This window comes from Meriones unguiculatus, chromosome 3 (genome assembly GCF_030254825.1).
Source record: "Meriones unguiculatus strain TT.TT164.6M chromosome 3, Bangor_MerUng_6.1, whole genome shotgun sequence".
In the NCBI taxonomy this organism is placed as follows: domain Eukaryota; kingdom Metazoa; phylum Chordata; class Mammalia; order Rodentia; family Muridae; genus Meriones; species Meriones unguiculatus.
Window position 1 is genome coordinate 495,672 of NC_083351.1, and position 19,024 is coordinate 514,695.

At 45.9% G+C, this 19,024-nt stretch overlaps 1 protein-coding gene across 1 annotated transcript in view; it reads right to left on the reverse strand.

The window, feature by feature from the left end:
* The window catches only part of Ssu72 (SSU72 homolog, RNA polymerase II CTD phosphatase), a 33,434-nt gene that overhangs the window by 755 nt on the left and 13,655 nt on the right, over window positions 1-19,024 (reverse strand). The window contains exons 2-4 of the mRNA XM_021655753.2: window positions 17,749-17,892; window positions 1,470-1,609; window positions 832-950 (exon numbers count right to left, since the gene is read on the reverse strand). Of these exons, the coding sequence (XP_021511428.1) occupies window positions 832-950; window positions 1,470-1,609; window positions 17,749-17,892 (403 nt within the window). The remainder of the gene's footprint in view (window positions 1-831; window positions 951-1,469; window positions 1,610-17,748; window positions 17,893-19,024) is intronic.

The window sequence follows — 19,024 nt, forward strand, 5'->3', positions numbered from 1 at the left end:
TCTGTCTCAGCCCTTTCCCCACATCATCAGCCAAACCACAAGTTCAACTGCGGGAACTCCAGCAGTGACAGTGCAAGTGGAAGCTGTGCGAGTTCAGGAGTGTGGCTCCTCCACACCAAGGCACTGGCCTTCCCTTGGTGAGCCAAGAGGACATCAATTCTGTCCCAGTCAGCTAACCTAAGCACACTTCTCAAGGGCAAAAGGCAGGACGAGGCACATGGCTGTTCCCACAGAGTCCCCCATAGCATCTGAACAGTGTGGCACCCCCACACAGCAGCACACAAGCCTTTAGGAAGGGGCTGCAAGACTGCCTTCAAAGATGGGCGAATACGCGGGCACGTGCGGGGGCACACGCCTGTGATCCCCGCATGTGCAGAGGGAGAGGCGGGTGGATCTCTGTGTGAGTTTGGGGCCAGCCTGGACTGCCAAGGTAACATGGAGAAGCCCTGTCTGGAAAAACAAAACAAAACAAAACAAAACAAAAGGTAAAAACAGAGGGTAAATACCGGGAGAATGGACACAGACCCCTACCCTGTGGGTACTACTCTGGGAGTCCCCAGGCCCAGCTTTGACACTGCCCATTCTTCTAGGAGAGGGGCGTGTGACCTAGGAGATGTCATTCATCCCTTCCACCATTAACAGAAACACTGGGGTAGGTTCTCAAGCCAAAGGCATTTGGTCAACTTCCTAGAGAGTGCATCTCTTGGTCTTTATTTGAAATTCAGTATTTGACCAGGTTGTGGAAATAAGTTGCTGGTGATGAGAGAGCTGCACCAGGAGTGGCTGCAGCAACAAGGGCAGGGACAGCCCAGACCCAGGTGCTAGACTCACACACTGGCAGAGCTCGCAGATGAGGAAGGCCCCCAGGGTGGCCTCTTCGTGGTTGTCCTGGATGTCCACATTGACCACATGCACTGGCTGGCAGGTCTCCTGTTCTCTGGAGTTCAGATCTGATTGGAAACAAGAGATATGGATATTACCAGATACCAGGTGGCAGATGTTTCCAAGCCCAGTTCCCACCATACCTGCCCCTGATCTCTGGAGAGTATAAGTTGAGGCTTGAACACCCACACCCACAGGGAATTAACATGAGGAACAGCCACACAACATAGGCAAAGTGAAGAAACCTAGGTAAACAGTGCCCTCAACTCAGGCCGTACTATGGCAGCCAGTACTGGCATCAACATCACATTCTAAAATGCCAGGCCTAACAAATATGAAAAGCAAACACCGAGGCCACTGAGGCTGAGAGACAGAAAGTTTCACAGGTCCTCCTGCTTACTCCTCACAGGCTTCCCTGCAGAGGTCCATGCAGGTCAGAGGATGAGAGGGGAGCCCTCTGTCTCTACCAACTGTTGCCCAGGGCCTGAGGTGTAAGCCTGTTTTCCCTTACACACAGGAGGCCATCCATCTTCCAGCCTAGCGTTGATGGCCCAGTCCGAATGGCAAATGAGGCTCTGTGCACTCACCTTCTACAACTTGGTCATAGACTCTCTCTTCACAAGTGAGGATCAGGTCAAACAGGTCCTTGCAGTTCTGGAACCTTTCTGGCCGGGGTTTGATCCTTTTATTTCTGTCCAACATATGTAAAATTCCATTTTGTGTATAGCTGCACACCACAGTCAAGGAGCTTTGGGCATGATAGGTCACTCACCTAGACCTGTCTGTAAATCATCTCCTGCCTCTCAGGGCTCCAAGCTGGCCCTTGTCAACAGAAGCATCACAGCTCTAGGCCTTAGTACAGGCGGGGTGAGCACTGCCAGACAACAGGAAGCACAGGAAAGGTCCTGACTGCTTGGAAGATAGCATGAGTACTGGGGTTCTCAAACCCACAGAGCGGCTCCAGACAGCCTTGGCCATCCTGAATAAACAGACAGAGGCATGGCGATGTCCGCCTCCTCTCAGGACAGAGGCCTTTACCTCTATCGTATTAACCACAGCTCTAATCACCAGCTCTTAGCTCTAATTAAGTATCTCTCACCTGTGCCTTTTTTGTTTTATTCTCTCATCCAATTACAGGGCAAAGCATTTGTTTCCTCTCAAACTGGAGCCCTACTGCAAAAATAAAGCCAGCTAAGCTTTAGCAGGAAGAAAATCTGGAAAAATCCATTGGTATTTTTCTTTTTTCAAGACAGGGTTTCTCTGTGTAGTCCTGGCTCTCCTGGACTCCCTTTGTAGACCAGGCTGGTATCAATCTCAAGAGATCTGCCTGCCTCTGCCTCTGAATGCTGGGATTAAAGGTGTGGGCCATTAGGCTTCCACTAAATTTCTTAAACTTCAGCAACAAAAAAGTTTGGAGAATCCTAAAGGATGGTCCAAAATGGCCAAGTTCTGGGTTCAGCTGAAAGCAGCACCTGCTTGCTAAGCCCAAGGGAATATCCCAGATGGTACTTCCAGGCTCTGGCCCATCAGCCCTGGCAAAAGCCAGGAGAGGCACTATCTCTGGGGTCTTCAAGTTTGGGCCACACTATCCCCACTGGGTGCCTATCCTTAGATAGTCCCTGGAGCACCATAGTGTAAAGTCTCCACTGTGCTTCTCTGGACACTTAGAAACAAGCATCTGTTTTAGAGCAACAGAAAGGCTATTCAGTCTGTCCTGTCGTATGTGGTCAAGGACCAAGCTCGGGCTAACAATCTTCAGCACACGGTGCCCTTTCCCACTGAGCATCTCATCAGCATGCCACCTTATTCAAGTCCACAGCGCTTTAAAAATTGCTCCTACATAGCTTTTAGTACACCCTTAGGTGGTTGGTCTAAACAGTTTAACTTGAAGATAACCTGAACAAGAGCTACTGGGCAGTTCCATTTCCTGCATCATCGGCTGCTCCTGGGGACAGACCCTGGAGCATGGAAACGTTCCTGTCTTCTGCTGCCTACCAAAAAAGCTGCATCCAGGCTTATGGAGTCCTTCAAAGGTACTGGAGGAGAGGGTAAGTGTCAGACCAAACCCTGTGACGGGCACAACTTCTGGGAAAGAGGAAAGGAGTGGTGGACATTCTTGGGGGGCGGGGATCCAATCAAGATCCAGGCACTCAGGTCCAGGCTGACCCCAAGGAAAAGCTGGAGAGAGTGAGAAAGTCACACGGCTAGATCTGGGGTAGTAGGGAAAACCACTTTGCATTCACCACTCCCCAGAGTCAGGTCCACATAGGAGGGCCCTGCCTGGGAAGGCCCTGTCACTGTCTCCACCACACAGACATATACTGCCTGAACAGACTGCTTTTAAGGAACTACACTCAATGAAGAACCAGCTGCTTTTTGAAGGCTGAGAATCCTGCCAGCACCTAACCTGAACCTTTTTTTTGTTTGTTTGTTTTGGTGGTTGTGGTGGTGTGGTTAGAGACAGAGTTTCTTGGTGCTTAGCTCTGGCTGTCCTGGAACTAGCTCTGTAGATCAGGCTGGCCTCAAACTCAAGAAATCCACCTGCATCTGCCTCCCAAGTGGTGAGATTAAAAGCACATGGCACCATGACCTGCTGAACTTCCGACTTCTGAAAAACTCCAATTACCAGCCAAAATCTAGGTTGGAGGCTAGGCTAGGATGTATGTGGTAGACACAGTAGACAACCGTTTTCCCAAGATTCCCTGTCCTTGTTGCTTTTTGACAGCCTTGTTGCGCAGCCAGTTACCTGGACAACTTCATGAGATCTGACTTAAGCAGGGCTTGGGCTGATGCTCACTTGGCCAAGCCCTGGGATTTGCAGCAAAGCTTTCTAGGAGCCATGGAAGTTGGTGTCGAGTTGGTAATGCCTTCGGGGTCTAATTAGCCAGTCCCTGGAGTGAGATTCCTAAAAGCTGTGGGGTGGGCTATGACCAAGGCTGGACAGACACCTATATGCAATGAACTAATGGCTGCTTTCTCCTGAATAAAGAGCCACTCCCACCAGACCCTGGAACCCCATACTTGACCCTGTTGGCCTTCTGAGGAGCCTCCCCTGGAGACTGAGTGAGGGTGGGAAACAAGGTTCATACAGGGTTCACACCGAGGGCCCCAAAACACTTGAAATGTCGTCTCACAACAAAAGCACATTTCAGGATCATTTTAAAACGTCTGGATTCACCATCACACAAACACTTCAAGTTGCTTTCCTTGTGGAACACACAATTTCTTAATACGAAGTGATAGGATAGGATGGATAGAGAGGAACAGGGAACTCTGGATCTGGGGTTCCTGGTGGACTCCTGTAATCCTAGCAGTCAGAGGTAAAGGGGGGAGGTCAATTTCAGCTACACAAGTCTGAGGGAAGCGTGGGCTACATGAGACCCTGCTTCAGAGTAGAGAAAGAGGCTGTAGAGATGGCTTAGCAGTTGTGTGCTTACCATTCCAGTCCAGTTCCATTCCCAGCGCTCACCCAGACGGTGGAAAGCCTTTAGCATCAGCTTCAGGGGCTCATGCCCTTTTTTCATTCTTTTCAGGCATCCATATTTATAAAAAATAAAAACTACAAGCTAGGCATGGTAGATTATGTTTGTTAATCTAGGACTTACAAAGCTGAGGACTGCATAGTCCTAAGCCAGCCTGGGCTACCCACAGTCTAAGTTTAGAGAGAGACCCAGCCTCAGAAAACAAAAATGAGAAATGGGGTAGTCACAACTTTCTTTGGTCTCCACACACACAGAACTTGTCGACATACTGTCATCTCCTCGGCTACATGTACGGCCATGAAACTGAAGAGGCCTAGTTCCTTACTGGCCTGTCTAGGATCATACAGCACCTACTCTTGGGAGTAGATACCCATTCATCCAATAATAATTTAGAGGATGGGACAGGTGTAGTCCTGATCCCATTTTTCCTAGTTAAGCTATTTCCACAGCTGACTTCACGGACACCAAGTATGGGCTCTTCATATAGCAGTAGCAGCTGGTGGGAACAGAGCCAGGCATCCTCAGGTACCCACAACAACAAAAGTCTGTCTTCTCTAGAGCACACGGCTTTAGAAAGAACACCCTATGAAGCAGGGCCAGACTAGTGAGACCCACAGACAGGCTCTCAGCATCAAGGTCGACAGAAGATGAAGCTTCAGTTCTTATCTGTGCCCAGCCACCAGCTGGAGCCTCAGCAGGAGAAATGGTTCCAGAAAGGTTGGCCACCTAGGGCAAGGTAAGCACTCTCTGGAGAAAGGGAAACTGCATAGGGCAGGAACTGCTAACAGCCAGGCACCTACTGATCTTTTGGCTCACCAGTGCTCACAGTCTTTTTGGCTAATATCACAAAATACCAGCACCTGTTGTTAGGGGTCCACAGATCTGCAGTACCTCATAACCACAGGGTCTCTCAACTGCCTCTCATGAAGCTAACTTCAGGCCGAACTTCCTGGGTTGAGTTAGGCCCTGGCCCCTACTATCGATAAATCGTCACATAGATCCTTCAAGCACAGGTTTCACCCATCCTGCTGTTCAGAAGCTAGCCAAGGGACCAGCACAAGTTAGCTTTCATTTTCTCAGAAACCCAACCAACCACATTTAAGACATGATTGACAGAAAACACATGGAAATGTTCTGAGATAGGACCTGGGTGGAAACAGAATCCAGACTGGTTCTCAGCTTTGTCTTTGACACTATCCTGACACTCCCAGGTTAGAGCCTCCTCTCAGTCAGATGCAGTTGGAAAATGCTGCTGGGCAGAGGGACGGCTGCAGGACTCTCAGCCCCTCAGAGAGGCCGAAAGCAGGCTTGAAGGGGGCACCAAGTTCCTTTCCAAGTCACCACAAATCTGGCATGGTGGCACACTCCTTTAATCCCAGCACTCAGAAGGCAGAGGCAGGCAGATCTCTGAGTTCAAAGCCAGCTTAGTTTGCTCAGTGAATTCCAGGCTAGCCAGGTCTACAAAACAGCTGCCATCAAGAATAATAAACTTATTAGCTGTGCATGGTGGCACATGCCTGTAATCCCAGCACTTGAGAGGCAGAGGCAGGTGGATCTCCGTGAGTTTGGGGCCAACCTGGTCTACAAAGCGAATCCAGAACAGCCAGGGCTACACTGAGAAACTGTCTCAGAAAATAAATAAAATAAACAAAAAATAAAATAAACTTAGCACTTGGGAGGTGGAGGCAGAGGCAGGCAGATCTCTGTGAGTTAGAGGTCAGCCTGGTCTACAGAGAGTTCCAGGACAGCCAGACCTACACAAAGAAACCCTGTCTCGAAAAAACAAACAGAAAGACTGAATAAATCTCAAATGAACTAATGAAATCATGGTTTGATTAACAGCCATACAAGCTTGAACAGATCCAGCCTCATCTCAAGAGTGTTTACTGAACATTAACAAATTCTTTAGGTTGAGTGGCAACGCCATTAAGAAACGATGACTTTAGTTGGCCAGTGGACTGTTTACCAGCCACCATCCTTTAAGCTCAAGGGTTTTTTTGGCTTGCTTACAAATTCTTTGTGTCTGTATATGCACATGCAGGGAGAGCACAGCCTCAATGCTGTCACCTGTTCTGCTCTGACAGGACCTCATCAATGACCAGAAACTCACCGGTAGGGTTGGCTAGCTGGCCAGAGAGGCCTAAAGGATTCACCCGTCAATTCCTCCCCAGCAGAGGTTCATTTATTTGCTTGTTTGTTTGTTTTGTGTAGCCTTGGCTGGCCTGGACTCCCTTTGTAGACCAGGTTGGACTTGAACTCAGAGATCCGCCTGCCTCTGCCTGAATGCTGAGGTTACAGGTGTGCACCACCACACCCGGCCCCAGCACAGGTATGGCAAGCACATCCTGCTCAGCTTTTACTACATGGGTCGTAGGGACTGAACCCAGGTCCTCAAACATTTTACTGATGGCCATCATCCTAGCTCACCATCTCCTGAGACAGTATCTTGCTGTGTAGCCCACAATGACCTCCAATGTCACATCTTCTTGCCTCAGCTTCCCAAGTAATTAAGTTACACATGTGCACCATCATACTCAGCTACAAACATAGCTTTCTAGTCCGTGGCAAGTACCTGCCTTCCCAGGCTGGGCCAGGGAACCTTTCCATCTCTTAGAACGATCGATTGTTTGATTTATATTTCTGGAGACAGGGTTCTCTGTGTAGCCCTGGCTGTCCTGGAACTTGCTCTGTATGTCTTGTCAGGCTGGCCTCAAACTCAGAGATCCACATGCCTCTGCCTAACAAGTGCTAGGACTAAAGGTGTGAGCCGCCACCACCACCATCACCACCACGGCTGCTGCCCTGCTAATGCATAATTCTTATGAGCAAACTCAAGTCTCAACTGGGAGAAATTCCCAAAGGCCTAACTCAGAAACAGCAACCACGCTAAAACATTTTTGTGTATGCACCATGGGTGTATATATGAAGTTAGAGAACATCTTGTATGAGTCAGTTCTTTCCTCCGGGATACAGATTAGGGGCATTGCACATAGCTGACAGGCTTGGCAGCTGTCTTTTCCTCTTAAACTATCTGGCTGGCCCCTGTGACTACATTTTTTGTTTTGTTTTCAAGACAGGGTTTCTTTGTGTAGCCTTGGCTATCCTGAAACTAGCTCTGTAGACCAGCCTGGCCTCAAACTCACCGAGATCCACCAGCATTTTCCCACTGAGGGCTAGGATTAAAGCTGTGTGCTATCACTGCCTGGCCTGTGACTACATTTTAACAAACCTTCTAAGGCAGTGGTTTCCAACCATCCTAATGCTGCAACCCTTTAATACAGTTCCTCATGGTGGTGACCCCAACCATAAAATTATTTCACTGCTTCTTCATAACTGTGATTTTGTTACGGTTATGAATTATAAATATCTGATATGCAGGATATCTGATATGTGACCCCTAAAGGTGCCACAACCCACAGGTTGAGAACCACTGTTCTATGGCATCAGACTTACTTGGCCTCATTGAACCTAAATGTCCTGAACCACAAACAACAGTAAAAACAGGAAGAACTTGCTGCCACAAGACAGGGCTCACTATTGCCCTGACGTAAGGTGAATTGATCAGGTCATTTAATGGGGACTTTGGCAATTTCAGGCTAGTTAAGTGCCCAGATCCCCAACAATGTCTAAAGCATCCACTAGAGCCCAGATTCACACGTGCTTACTGCAGGTTTGGTGTCCTACACATACCATCCCATAAACAATGCCTCCTGGAGAATATTGGGCACAGTGACTACTACCTGAAGGGAGGCTGCAGGAAATATGAACATTGCCAGTGCAGACAAAAGGGTTACTTAGGTGGAAAAGAAAAAACAAAACAAAAAACTTAGATAAATACAACCTTTAGGAAGGATGTTCATCCCAAGCATGTGGCCTCAGTCTTAGAAGCTGTCACATGGCCTGGGGGTTGAAGGTCCCACAGTACCAAAGATGGCAGAACACAGGCCAAATCAGAGATGCTATTAACAACTTATCACAAAATTTCAAGTGATGGCAAAATTGCTATTAGGTTAAAACCACTAGATGAAGTGGAAAGTACATTTGCTTGAACACATTCTGTACACTCTGCATCAAAACCCTTGCCATACACTCACTCTTCCAAAATATACCTCCTGAATTGAACCCCTAAGATAACTAATGCCAGATGACTGTGTACTACCAAGTCTCCAATGCACAACTGGGCCCTCAAATGGTAAGGGGGCACCAAGACTACAGGCCTGAGATGGTCAGATGCTTGGCAGAGCTGACACTAAGGTCCTTGTTAGACTGAGGTTTACTCGGTGGACAAGGCTAAATTCAGGTACATCAAGGGACAAAAAATGTGGGGACAGCTGAATCTCCAGCAAGCCTGCTTTTCACACTTGCCCATACAAGAACCAATCAAGGCCCAGCTTGGCTTTCGTTGTTGTTGTGTTTGGTGTTTTGCCAATGACTTAACATTTTTATTTCTTTAGGGTAATGATCAGCCTAGAGTATAAGAAAAGGTCAGGACAGGGTATGGCTCGACGTACCTACTCCACCACATAGATGCTGAGTCTCTGCAATTCTCATTACCTGTCCTTTCCTCAGTATTGCACCAGGAGAGACTATGCATTCCCAGGATAGGATACTGGCTGCTCGGTCCACAATTGGGCCCTTCCTGAAGAAGGCGCTGAGGATAGGGCTTCTCTGGGCTCAGGATATGCCCAGGAAACCCAGGGAAGGTTCTTATTTCAAAGGATGACCTCATGTAGTTGAGCTCACTTGCTAGCAGGAGCTTCTCACTGCTGGCACAGGCAAGAGGGTGTCCAAAGAAGAAAACCCAGGCACTTTTACATCCAGACATTTAAATGGTCACAGCAACTACCTTGGCCAACCAGCTTCAATAAACCCCATTAGTAAAAAGCAGGCAAACAGCCCTCAGGCATGCCAGCTACATGTCAGATCTAGATATGAGATGTAATTAACATTTTAGCAAAACTGGATGAGCTATTTCTTTGGAAACTTGTGCCTAGCTTAGGAACACATTTGAAACAACACACACAATTTTTGAAACCTCCTTAAAAAGTGTAGTTAGCGGGAACTGGAGAGATGACTCAGTAGTTAAGAGCACTGGCTGCTCTTCCATAGGCCCTGAGTTCAATTTCCAGCAACCATCTGATTTGTTCAGCTATACATGCAGACAGAACATTCATATAAATAAATAAATCTTGGGAAGGGTGGTGGTGGCACACATCTTTAATCCTAGCACCTGGGAGGCAGAAGCAGGCAGATCTCTATGAGCTCGAGCCCCAAGTCTGGTCCACAAAATGAATTTCAGGACATCTGAAGGTACACACAGAAACCCTGTCCCCAAAACACACACACACACAGAGCTACCAACCAGATGACAACGAAGAGAAACAAGTAAAAATCATTTTTGGGCTTAGCCTGCTATGCTGGCACCACAGGCCACAGACAGGAACATGGTCATGCCACGTGATGACAGAGCATGGTTAAAGGGAAACCAGAACCACTGTGTTTGCCTGGCAGGGTGCACTCCCAGGATAAAGAAATACGGAGACTGCGTGTGATTCCCATCCCACACTCAAGAAAAACAAAAGACACACAAGCTTCACCTGAAACTACAGATTAGTACAACCTAATCAAGAAACAAGTTTCCGGGACTGGAGAGATGGCTCTTCCAAAGATCCTGAGTTCAATTCCCAGCAACCACATGGTGGCTCACAACCATCTATAATGAGATCTGATGCCCTCTTCTGATGTGCAGGTATACATGCAGACAGAACACTGTATATATAATAAATAGATCTAAAAAAAGAAAAAAAAAAAAAAAAAAAAAAAAAGGAACAAGTCTCCGGAAAACCCTCACTGGTTTAAGCTGGCAAACCAAGCGTATAGACAGGAGGAGAGCCTCACAGCTGCTGTGTTTCTCAATAGTCTTCAGCATGGGGATTGTATTAAGAGTCACTTTTGCGTCATGATCAAGTACCTGAAAAAACAATTTGGCAAAGCAACTTGGCTCACAGTTTGACATGTCATTCAGTTCCGGGGAGGAAGGTGTGACAGAATAGTGTGGTTTCCATTGTGAGGCAGAGAGAAAGGAATACAGGAAGCGATTAGCATAAAATCTAATGCCACAAGCTGAAGAGAGGGCTCAGCAGTTAAGAGAACTTGTGCTTGTACAGGATCTGGACTTGACTATCAGCACCCACATGGTGGCTTGCAGTACTCCACTAACTCCAGTTCCAGGACTTGATGCTCTCTCCTAACCTCCTCAGGCACCAGGTACACATGTGGTGCAGACATACATTCCAGCACAACATTCATACACATACTATAAAAAGTATTAACTTCATAGGAATAAAAAAAGGTGTAAACCCAGGATATGCTACCCATGACCTACTGCCTCTGATGGCCCAACCACCTCCCAATTTTGCCAGCATGTTATAAATCCATCAAAGAAGCAATTCATTGATTACATCATGGCCCTCAACATCTGTTTTAAGGCCCGTGGCGGTCGCCATGGGTAACACACCTGCTATACATTAATAACCTGAGCCCTGGAGCCCACACAGAAAGCGCTGTTCCCACCGAGTTGCCCTCCTCCCTCTGCATGCCGTAACACACCCGCACCCTTGTTTACACACCAAACACAGCAAACTTTTAAATGAGAAAAGAGACTCTCACGGACATACCCAGAGCTGAATACTAATCTCCTAGAAGTGTCTCATCCAACCAGTCTGACAAGATTAACCGTCAGGCCAGGTCGAGTAATCTTCTATTTCAGAAACCATTTTTCAAGAAAAGAAAAATGTACAGTAATAAAAGACCAAGGATGAACACTAAATAAGTGGATAGTTAAAATATGATCTAAACTCAAAAACTGATTATAAGACCCCAAATATAAACCCAAGAAACATGCTGAAGACAGCCACTCTACACCAACATATATATGCAAGATTCAGGAAAAGTTAAAATCTACCCTTCTACAATGTCTCAACACAGTTCATGGCCTCAGCACTAGAGCTGGGTGACAGGGGCAGGGAGTTCCCTGCTGATCTTTTGCTCTGACCCGCTCCCTCAATCTACTGGTAGTTCATTAATAAGACTGACCATCCCTCAAAAGTAAAATCAACTCACATCACCGAAGTTGTTCCAGGTATGCCTGACACTAATGAACAGAACTAATGTGCTCCTCTTCATTAAATTTAAAAATAATACTAAATAAAGATTTAAGACAGGGTCTTGCTTGTTTAATATAGGGTGACCTTACACTGCAACCTCCCAAGTACTGGGAAAACAGGCCTGTGATACTACATCTAACATTTTTTTTCATTTTGAGATCGGGAATAGTCCATTACCCAAGCGAGGCCCTGCGCTGGCAGGTTTACCCTGGTGACCCTCCTGCCTCAGCGCACAGACTTAGGTAAGAGTACATAACAGCCACATTATATCTGGCTTCAGACTTTGTTTTTCTCTTTGTCTCTAGAGATCAGGTGAACCTAGAATTCCTGTCACTGATCTAGGTGTGTATATGCCCCCCCCCTTTATCTTTGACAAAAGGTTCTCTGTGTAGTCCTGGCTGTCCTGGAACTAACTCTGTAGACCAGGCTGGCCTCTGAACCCAGAGATTTGCCTGCTTCATGAGTGCTGGGATTAAAGGCCTGTGCCACCACCGCCCAGCACATGTGTGTTTCTTAAGTATAGGTAATTCCCAAAAAAAGGGAAATGGTGAAATCAAGAGGCAACCTCTACCAGTTTATCGGGATGTGAGGGGCAATGGTTTAGTCTCCATTCAGCCCACAGCCTCAACAATTCCCCATAGGTGGGCTTCTTATGGGAAGTACAAAGCAAATTTCAATCATTCAGGCTGTCTTCTGCTTGTGGAAAACAAAATCCAACTATTTATAGCCAAGAAACTAAATACACAATCCCCGATTTAGGCCAGGCGGTGATGGCACATGCCTTTAATAACAGCATTCCAGAGGCAAACCGATCCCTGTGAGTTCAAGGCCAGCCTGGTCTACAGAGTGAGTTCCAGGACAGCCATGGCTACACAGAGAAACGCTGTCTTGAAAAACTAAAATAGAAAAACCAAAATAATCCCTGACTTAGGACAAGTCAGTTTTGTTTTCTTTTTCTTCTTTTTTTAGTTTTTCAAGGCAGGGTTTCACTCTATGGCCCTGGTTATCCAGGAACTCACTCATTCTGTAAACCAGGCTGGCCTTGAACTCAGCAATCTGCCTGTTTCTGCCTTCAAAGTGCTGGGATTAAAGATGTGGACCACCATACCTGGCTGATAAGTGAGTTTTCAATGGCATGAGAATGATACATATTTAGTAAAACTGTACTTTGAGTTTGGGTCCACTCCTAGGCTGGGGAGACTATGACACTGGACACCAGGGGCAGTGTCAGTTGGGACTCCACTCTGGTCAGCTCCAGAGTCACAGTGGGAATAACTGTTGGACACTGTTGCAGTTAGGCACTTTTGACTTACACATTTTATTCTTCAATGGTCTCTCATCAGCTATAAACCCAACCAAAGTCAAGAAGTACATCTACGCTGAGTGTGGTGGCACACGCCTTTAATCCCAGCACTCGGGAAGCAGAGGCAGGTGGGTATTTGAGTTGGAGGCCAGCTTGGCCTACAGAGTGAGTTCGAGGACAGCCAATGCTACACAGACAAACCTTGTCTTGAAAAACAGAAAACAAAACAAAAAAGGGTATCTATCTAAGGATACATGCCAAACCCCTTACACACACACACACACACACACACACACACACAGTACTTTAATACTAAGAATACTGCCCAAAATCTGTCAAAGACTTACAAAATAGAAGGCCTGTGCTATGCATGCTGTTTCATTTGTTTTGATAAGAGGTTTCATATAACCCATCAATCTTGAAGTCACTGTGCAGCTGAGTATGACCTCAACTCCTATGTCTACATCCAAGTGCTAGGATCTCAGGTGGCTGCTACTAAACTTAGCGTGTGTGCTTTAATTCACTTAATTAATGGAGTTCCATGAAGTGGCACATATGAGTAAACTGAGGCTCTTAGCTGCAGACAGTAGAATATGGCAGAGGTGGTCTAGGCCCACTAGGCCCCAGTTCTAATTAAGTATCTTTTTCCTACCAACTCAAAATTCTTTCCCCCTTGACAATATAAGCAGAGTGGTTTTGTCTTTGGGTTACATCTTAAAATACTCATCTATCTACTATAAAATTATGGCTTTTATGCAAAATCATGCAGGGACACTTCCTACTAAGGAAGGCTATCATAGTTATTTTTCAAAGCACAGACTACTCCTTTTGCAATTTCCTTTTGCAGTGGTTGCCCTGGAATAAAAGGGTATCCCCACCCTTCTTAATTCTGTCCTCCTCTCCACATACCTACCTCAACCTGCCCTTATCTGACCTGGCTTGGTACCAATGTCCAGTAAATTCCCTGGAAGAGACATTTTTCTGGGCCAAGGACAGTACTGAGAATACCATAGCAAAGCACTAGCTATATTGTCATGCCTCCTTCTGGCCCCACCTAGACCAACACACTGCCCATACCAAGAAAATAATAAGCTTCCTGAGGCTGACCAAGAGGTAACTCAAAGGTTGAAGAAGTGGCTCAAAGGTTAAGGTCCTGAGTTCAATTCCCAGCAACCATATGGTGGCTCACAACCATCAATAATGATATCTGGTGCTTTCTTCTGGAGTGCAGGTAGAAGAACAGTGTATACATAATAAATAAGTCTTAAAAAAAAAAAAAAAAGGTAAGTCAAGAGGCAAATACTGACGACTTATCACCAAGCTACTGAGGTGGCCACAAGCTCCCTACCTGCCAGCTCTGTCCCCAACACATTGAGAGCCCACAAGCAGACCCTTTCTGTATATCTCTACATCTTAGGAGGAAGCCACCCTATAAAGAAGATCCCTCACTTCTAGAGCTACCTAACTAGCTGAAGCCTAAATATAATTTTGCAAAACATGTTAAGAGCTACCCCGTCCGGAAACAGGGAAGTCAGTTGGCTTCAATGTTAACATTCAATGTATTTAAAGGGACTATGAACATGCGTATTACTGCGAGTTTCTTTCTGTCAAAAAATATAAGAATATAAAAAATGAATAGTACTAACTGAAGAAATTTCAGAAGCTGGTAGGAGCCAGGCACGGCAGCGCCTGCCTTTAACCTCAACAGTGGCCGGCCCATTCTGCAGAGCTGGTAGGAGCCAGGCACGGTAGCGCCTGCCTTTAACCTCAACAGTGGCCGGCCCATTCTGCAGAGCTGGTAGGAGCCAGGCACGGTAGCGCCTGCCTTTAACCTCAACAGTGGCCGGCCCATTCTGCAGAGCTGGTAGGAGCCAGGCACGGTAGCGCCTGCCTTTAACCTCAACAGTGGCCGGCCCATTCTGCAGAGCTGGTAGGAGCCAGGCACGGTAGCGCCTGCCTTTAACCTCAACAGTGGCCGGCCCATTCTGCAGAGCAGTTTCCAGGACAGGCAGACCTGAGCTACACTAAAGAGCCTATTTCAAAACAAGAGTTCAAAAGCAGCCATGGTTTTAGAGTAGGCTTCCTGCTACACCGGAATTTCAGCTAGAAATAACTCCTCAGCCAGGTGGTAGTGGTGCGAACCTTTAATCCCAGCACTCAAAGGTAGAGGCTGGCAGATCTCTGTGAGTTCCAGGCCAGTCAGGTCTACAGAGCGTGTTCTAGGACAGCAATGCTTCATAGAGAAACCCTGTCTCAAAATCCCCCGCCACCCCAAGCCAAAAAAACAAAAAAGAAAGATAGAAAGAAGAACACATCAATTTTTTCCTAGGGCCAAGGAAAACACCAAGCCTCCAAATCAAAGTCTCTGATATTTTCTGGTAATACTTCCCTGAGACTCTAAGAGAAAGGAGCACACCATGCTCTCTAGAGGGGCTTCAGGAGGAAGCTGTTTTAGAGACCCTCCCCCCAACTTAAGAGTTCGTTGGACAAGGACGTGAGCATAACAACCAACACAGAAGAACACTGAACCTCCACATTTAGTTCCTGGACTTCTGAGTAGGGTGAAGTGCTCAGATTCCAGGGTGGGCTCCCAAGATCACTGAGGCATAGGCCCTAAGCATGCCACAGACTCAAACACACCCAATCTATACCCACAAAGTAAGTGTGCAACCAACAGGAAATACCTGTTTCTGACTCAATGTCCCCATTGACTACCTTTCAACTGTAGCCTGCAGCTGTCGGAGGACTTTGAAACAGGGTTGGGGTGGCAAAGATGTTGTGACCACAGTATCTATTTCGTTGGAAGGCATTTGGGACCCTTAAAGCTACATAAATTCATCTTTAAACCTATAAAAATATTTTTAGTTTATTATATTTTTCTTTCTTTTTGAAAAAGTCTCAAGATCATCCCATCTCAGCTTTTTGAGTGAGACCTGTATCATAACACCCAGAGCTGTTTCTCTTTCATTTGAGGCTAAGTCTCCCAGTTACCTAGGTTGGCCATGAACTCTGGGATCAAGTGATCCTTTTGCTTCAGCTTCTAGAGAAGCTAGGACTCCACAGTAGCTTAAAGCTTAGTTTACATAAGAAGTTGCAAGAACATATAAATATATATATTTATTTAAGAAAAAAAATTGCAAGAGTGCCAATATGGAGACAAAATGCCAATATGGAGACAGAAGTCTATAATTTAGATTCTTGAAAAGTTGTAGCAGGAAGATCAACATATTTCTTGCCTACCTGGGCTAGAGTTTGTTCAAGGACAGCTTGTCAACTTAGTGAACCCCTGCCTGAAATTTTAAAAAGTGAAAAGATAGATGAGAGAGAGAAAAAAAAAAAGCCAGGATGTGGTGGCCCACACCTTTAACCCCAGCACCACCCAGGAGATGGAGGCAGAGACAGGCAGATCTCTAGGTTCAAGGCCAGCCTGGACCATACAGACTGTTACAAGCCAGACAGGGATACATACTGGGAACATGTCCTTAAAACAAGTTTTGGACCTAGGGATAACTCAGTGGAAGGCTAGGCTAGTATGTACAAAACCACAAAGGGAAAAAAAGAAGTTGTTTCATGCACACATTTGGGCCCAAGCACTACTGTAACTAAAGAATATCCAGAATTACTTTTCCAGGTGCTCAGCGTTATGCTCATGCCTCATGCACATGCTCAGCATATGAACATGAGAAATCTCAAGTTAGTACAGGGGAATATCAGAAAACGTCTTGCTCAAAAACCTGGAACCTTGATTAAGTTAACCATTATACGTCATATGGGAAGCGTATTTTAATTTTAACATGCCCTTTTCTTTTCCCACAAAGTCTACAGTACAAGATTCAGACTGTTTTGCCTCTTTCTGAAGTAAAGTTCTCTCAGAATATTATATTTTTTCATGCTTTGTTTGGTAAAAACAGCAACTTTTTATTCTGAGATAGGATCTTGTTCTATAGCCCAACCTAGCCTCAAACTACGTAGCCCACGCTGTTCTCAAACTTGCAGCAATCTCCCTGCCTCAGGACCCAAAGGCTAAGATTACAGGCATGAGCCACTAAGCCAGGTAATATATCTCTAAGAGCCACAGAAACATCAAAGAGCCTCAATGTGTCAGTGTGCACACAGCGCTGTGAGGAAGTGGCTGGGCAGCCTACAGTCGAGCATCAGCACCCTCTAATTTCCATGTCGTCTCTACGCTCCACTGTTTAATAACAATCAGGGCCTTCTGCTTAATCACATCAAGTTAGGTTTTAAGTTTGTGTCTGTCTCTAGACCAGTGGTTCTCCGTCTTCCTAACACTGCCACCCTTTAATACAGCTCCTCACGATGTGCTTCAAGATGTGGACTTCCAACCAAGAATTATCTCCTTGCTACTTCATAACTCATTTTGTTATGAATTATAATGTAAACATCTATGTTTTCCAATGGTCTTAGGCAACCCTGTGAAAGGACTGGTTGACCCCCCCAAAGGGGTCACAAACTATAGGTTGAGAACCACTGCTCTAGACTCTCAAGTGGGAAGAAGAAATGGAACTGAGGTCTCCACTGAGCTGATGTCCCATGTCTTTAATCCCAGCACTCAGGAGACAGAGGAAGGCACATCTCTGTGAGTTCAAGGTTAGCCTTATCTACTTAGTGAATTCCAGGCTAGCCAGGGCTATATAGTGAAACCCGGTCTCAAATTTAACAAAACAAAACAAAACAAAACAAAAAAAAAAAAAGGAAAAAGAAAAAAAGTAAACTGACTTCTTATAAAGAAGAAAGGACTGATGTAGGCACCACAGGTGTGTATGCCGGAACACATGTGCTGGCCCTGTTTCACCTAAAACACACCCTACAAGGTGGGGGATCAGAGTGACCACCAGTCACAAATCACACCCACCAAATGACCACCCTGGCTCTTTAAGGGTCAGCCATGGGATACAGTTCTTTGTCTTTCCTGAGGAGATCATTGTACATCTGGTCATATGTGGTTTTGAAGTCGTAAACATTGGGCTTGTCAGGTGCTGGTCCTGGGAGCTTCACATGAGTTCCTGTTCCAAAGGAGCGGACACTGAAACCCCGTTTGCTGAAAGACACAAAAAAACAAAACAAAACAAAAATCAAAGATTAAAACAAAGTTTTTATACAAACAGAAATGAATAGCCTATTTTTCTTTTAAAATTTTTTCTTTCTTTCTTTCTCTCTCTCTCTCTCTCTCTCTCTCTCTCTCTTTCTTTCTTTCCTGTATGTCTCTGCTTCAATCATGTGGTCTCAGGTGATCAGACTTGGCAGCAAGTGCCTTTACTTGCAGAACCATCTCAACAACCCCATTTTAGGTGGGCAAGATGACTCAGTGGGTAAATTCATGTGCTGTGTAAGGCAATGGCTGAAATCCAATCCCTGGAATGATGAAAGCAGAGAATCGGCTCTTGTCAGTTGTTCTATGGCCTCAACATGTACACTGTGCCCGTCCCCATCAGCTCACTTTTCGTGCTCCCATAGACAGCATACACACAAAATAAGATTTAAAGAGAGCAGGAAGAGAATGCAGAGTTTCTAAGAACACGCCCTCAGGTCTCTGCTCTCTAGTGCGCGGGTACGGAGGCTTCCACAGCATGCGCGTGCTTATGCACATGAAAGCCTCCTCCTCCTCAGGTCCTCTCCCCCTTTTCTCAGAGGGGAAGAGGGGCTCTCACTGAATCTCAAGTTCGATTTCTCTGGACTGGCTGGCCAGAGAACTTTAGGGATCCACGTGTCCTCTTAACTAACACTCCTGCCCTAGTGCTAGGGTTTTACACACACACACACACACACACACACACACACACACACACACACGATTTTTATGTGGATGCTGGAAATCTGAACTCAGGTCCTCATGTTTGCAGAGTAGGCACTTAAAAAATGATACATCTCCCCAGCTGCTTTTACTTATTTACCATTATTTTTGAGACTTGGTCTTTCCACAAAATCAGGCTGCCCTTGAACTCAAGAGATCTGCCTGCTTCTGCCTCCAGAGTGGTGAGATTAGTCCTATGCCACTACACCTAACCTACATTTAAAATTTTTATCCAAGTGCTAAAACCATTTTTTAAAAAATTCTATAACAAGTTACATTAATTCAATCAGAAGAGAATTAGTATTACAGAGCTAAATGTGGAAAATTACAGCTGTTACTCTAAAACTCAAAATGCTGACTGAGTGAAGTCTAGAACCCT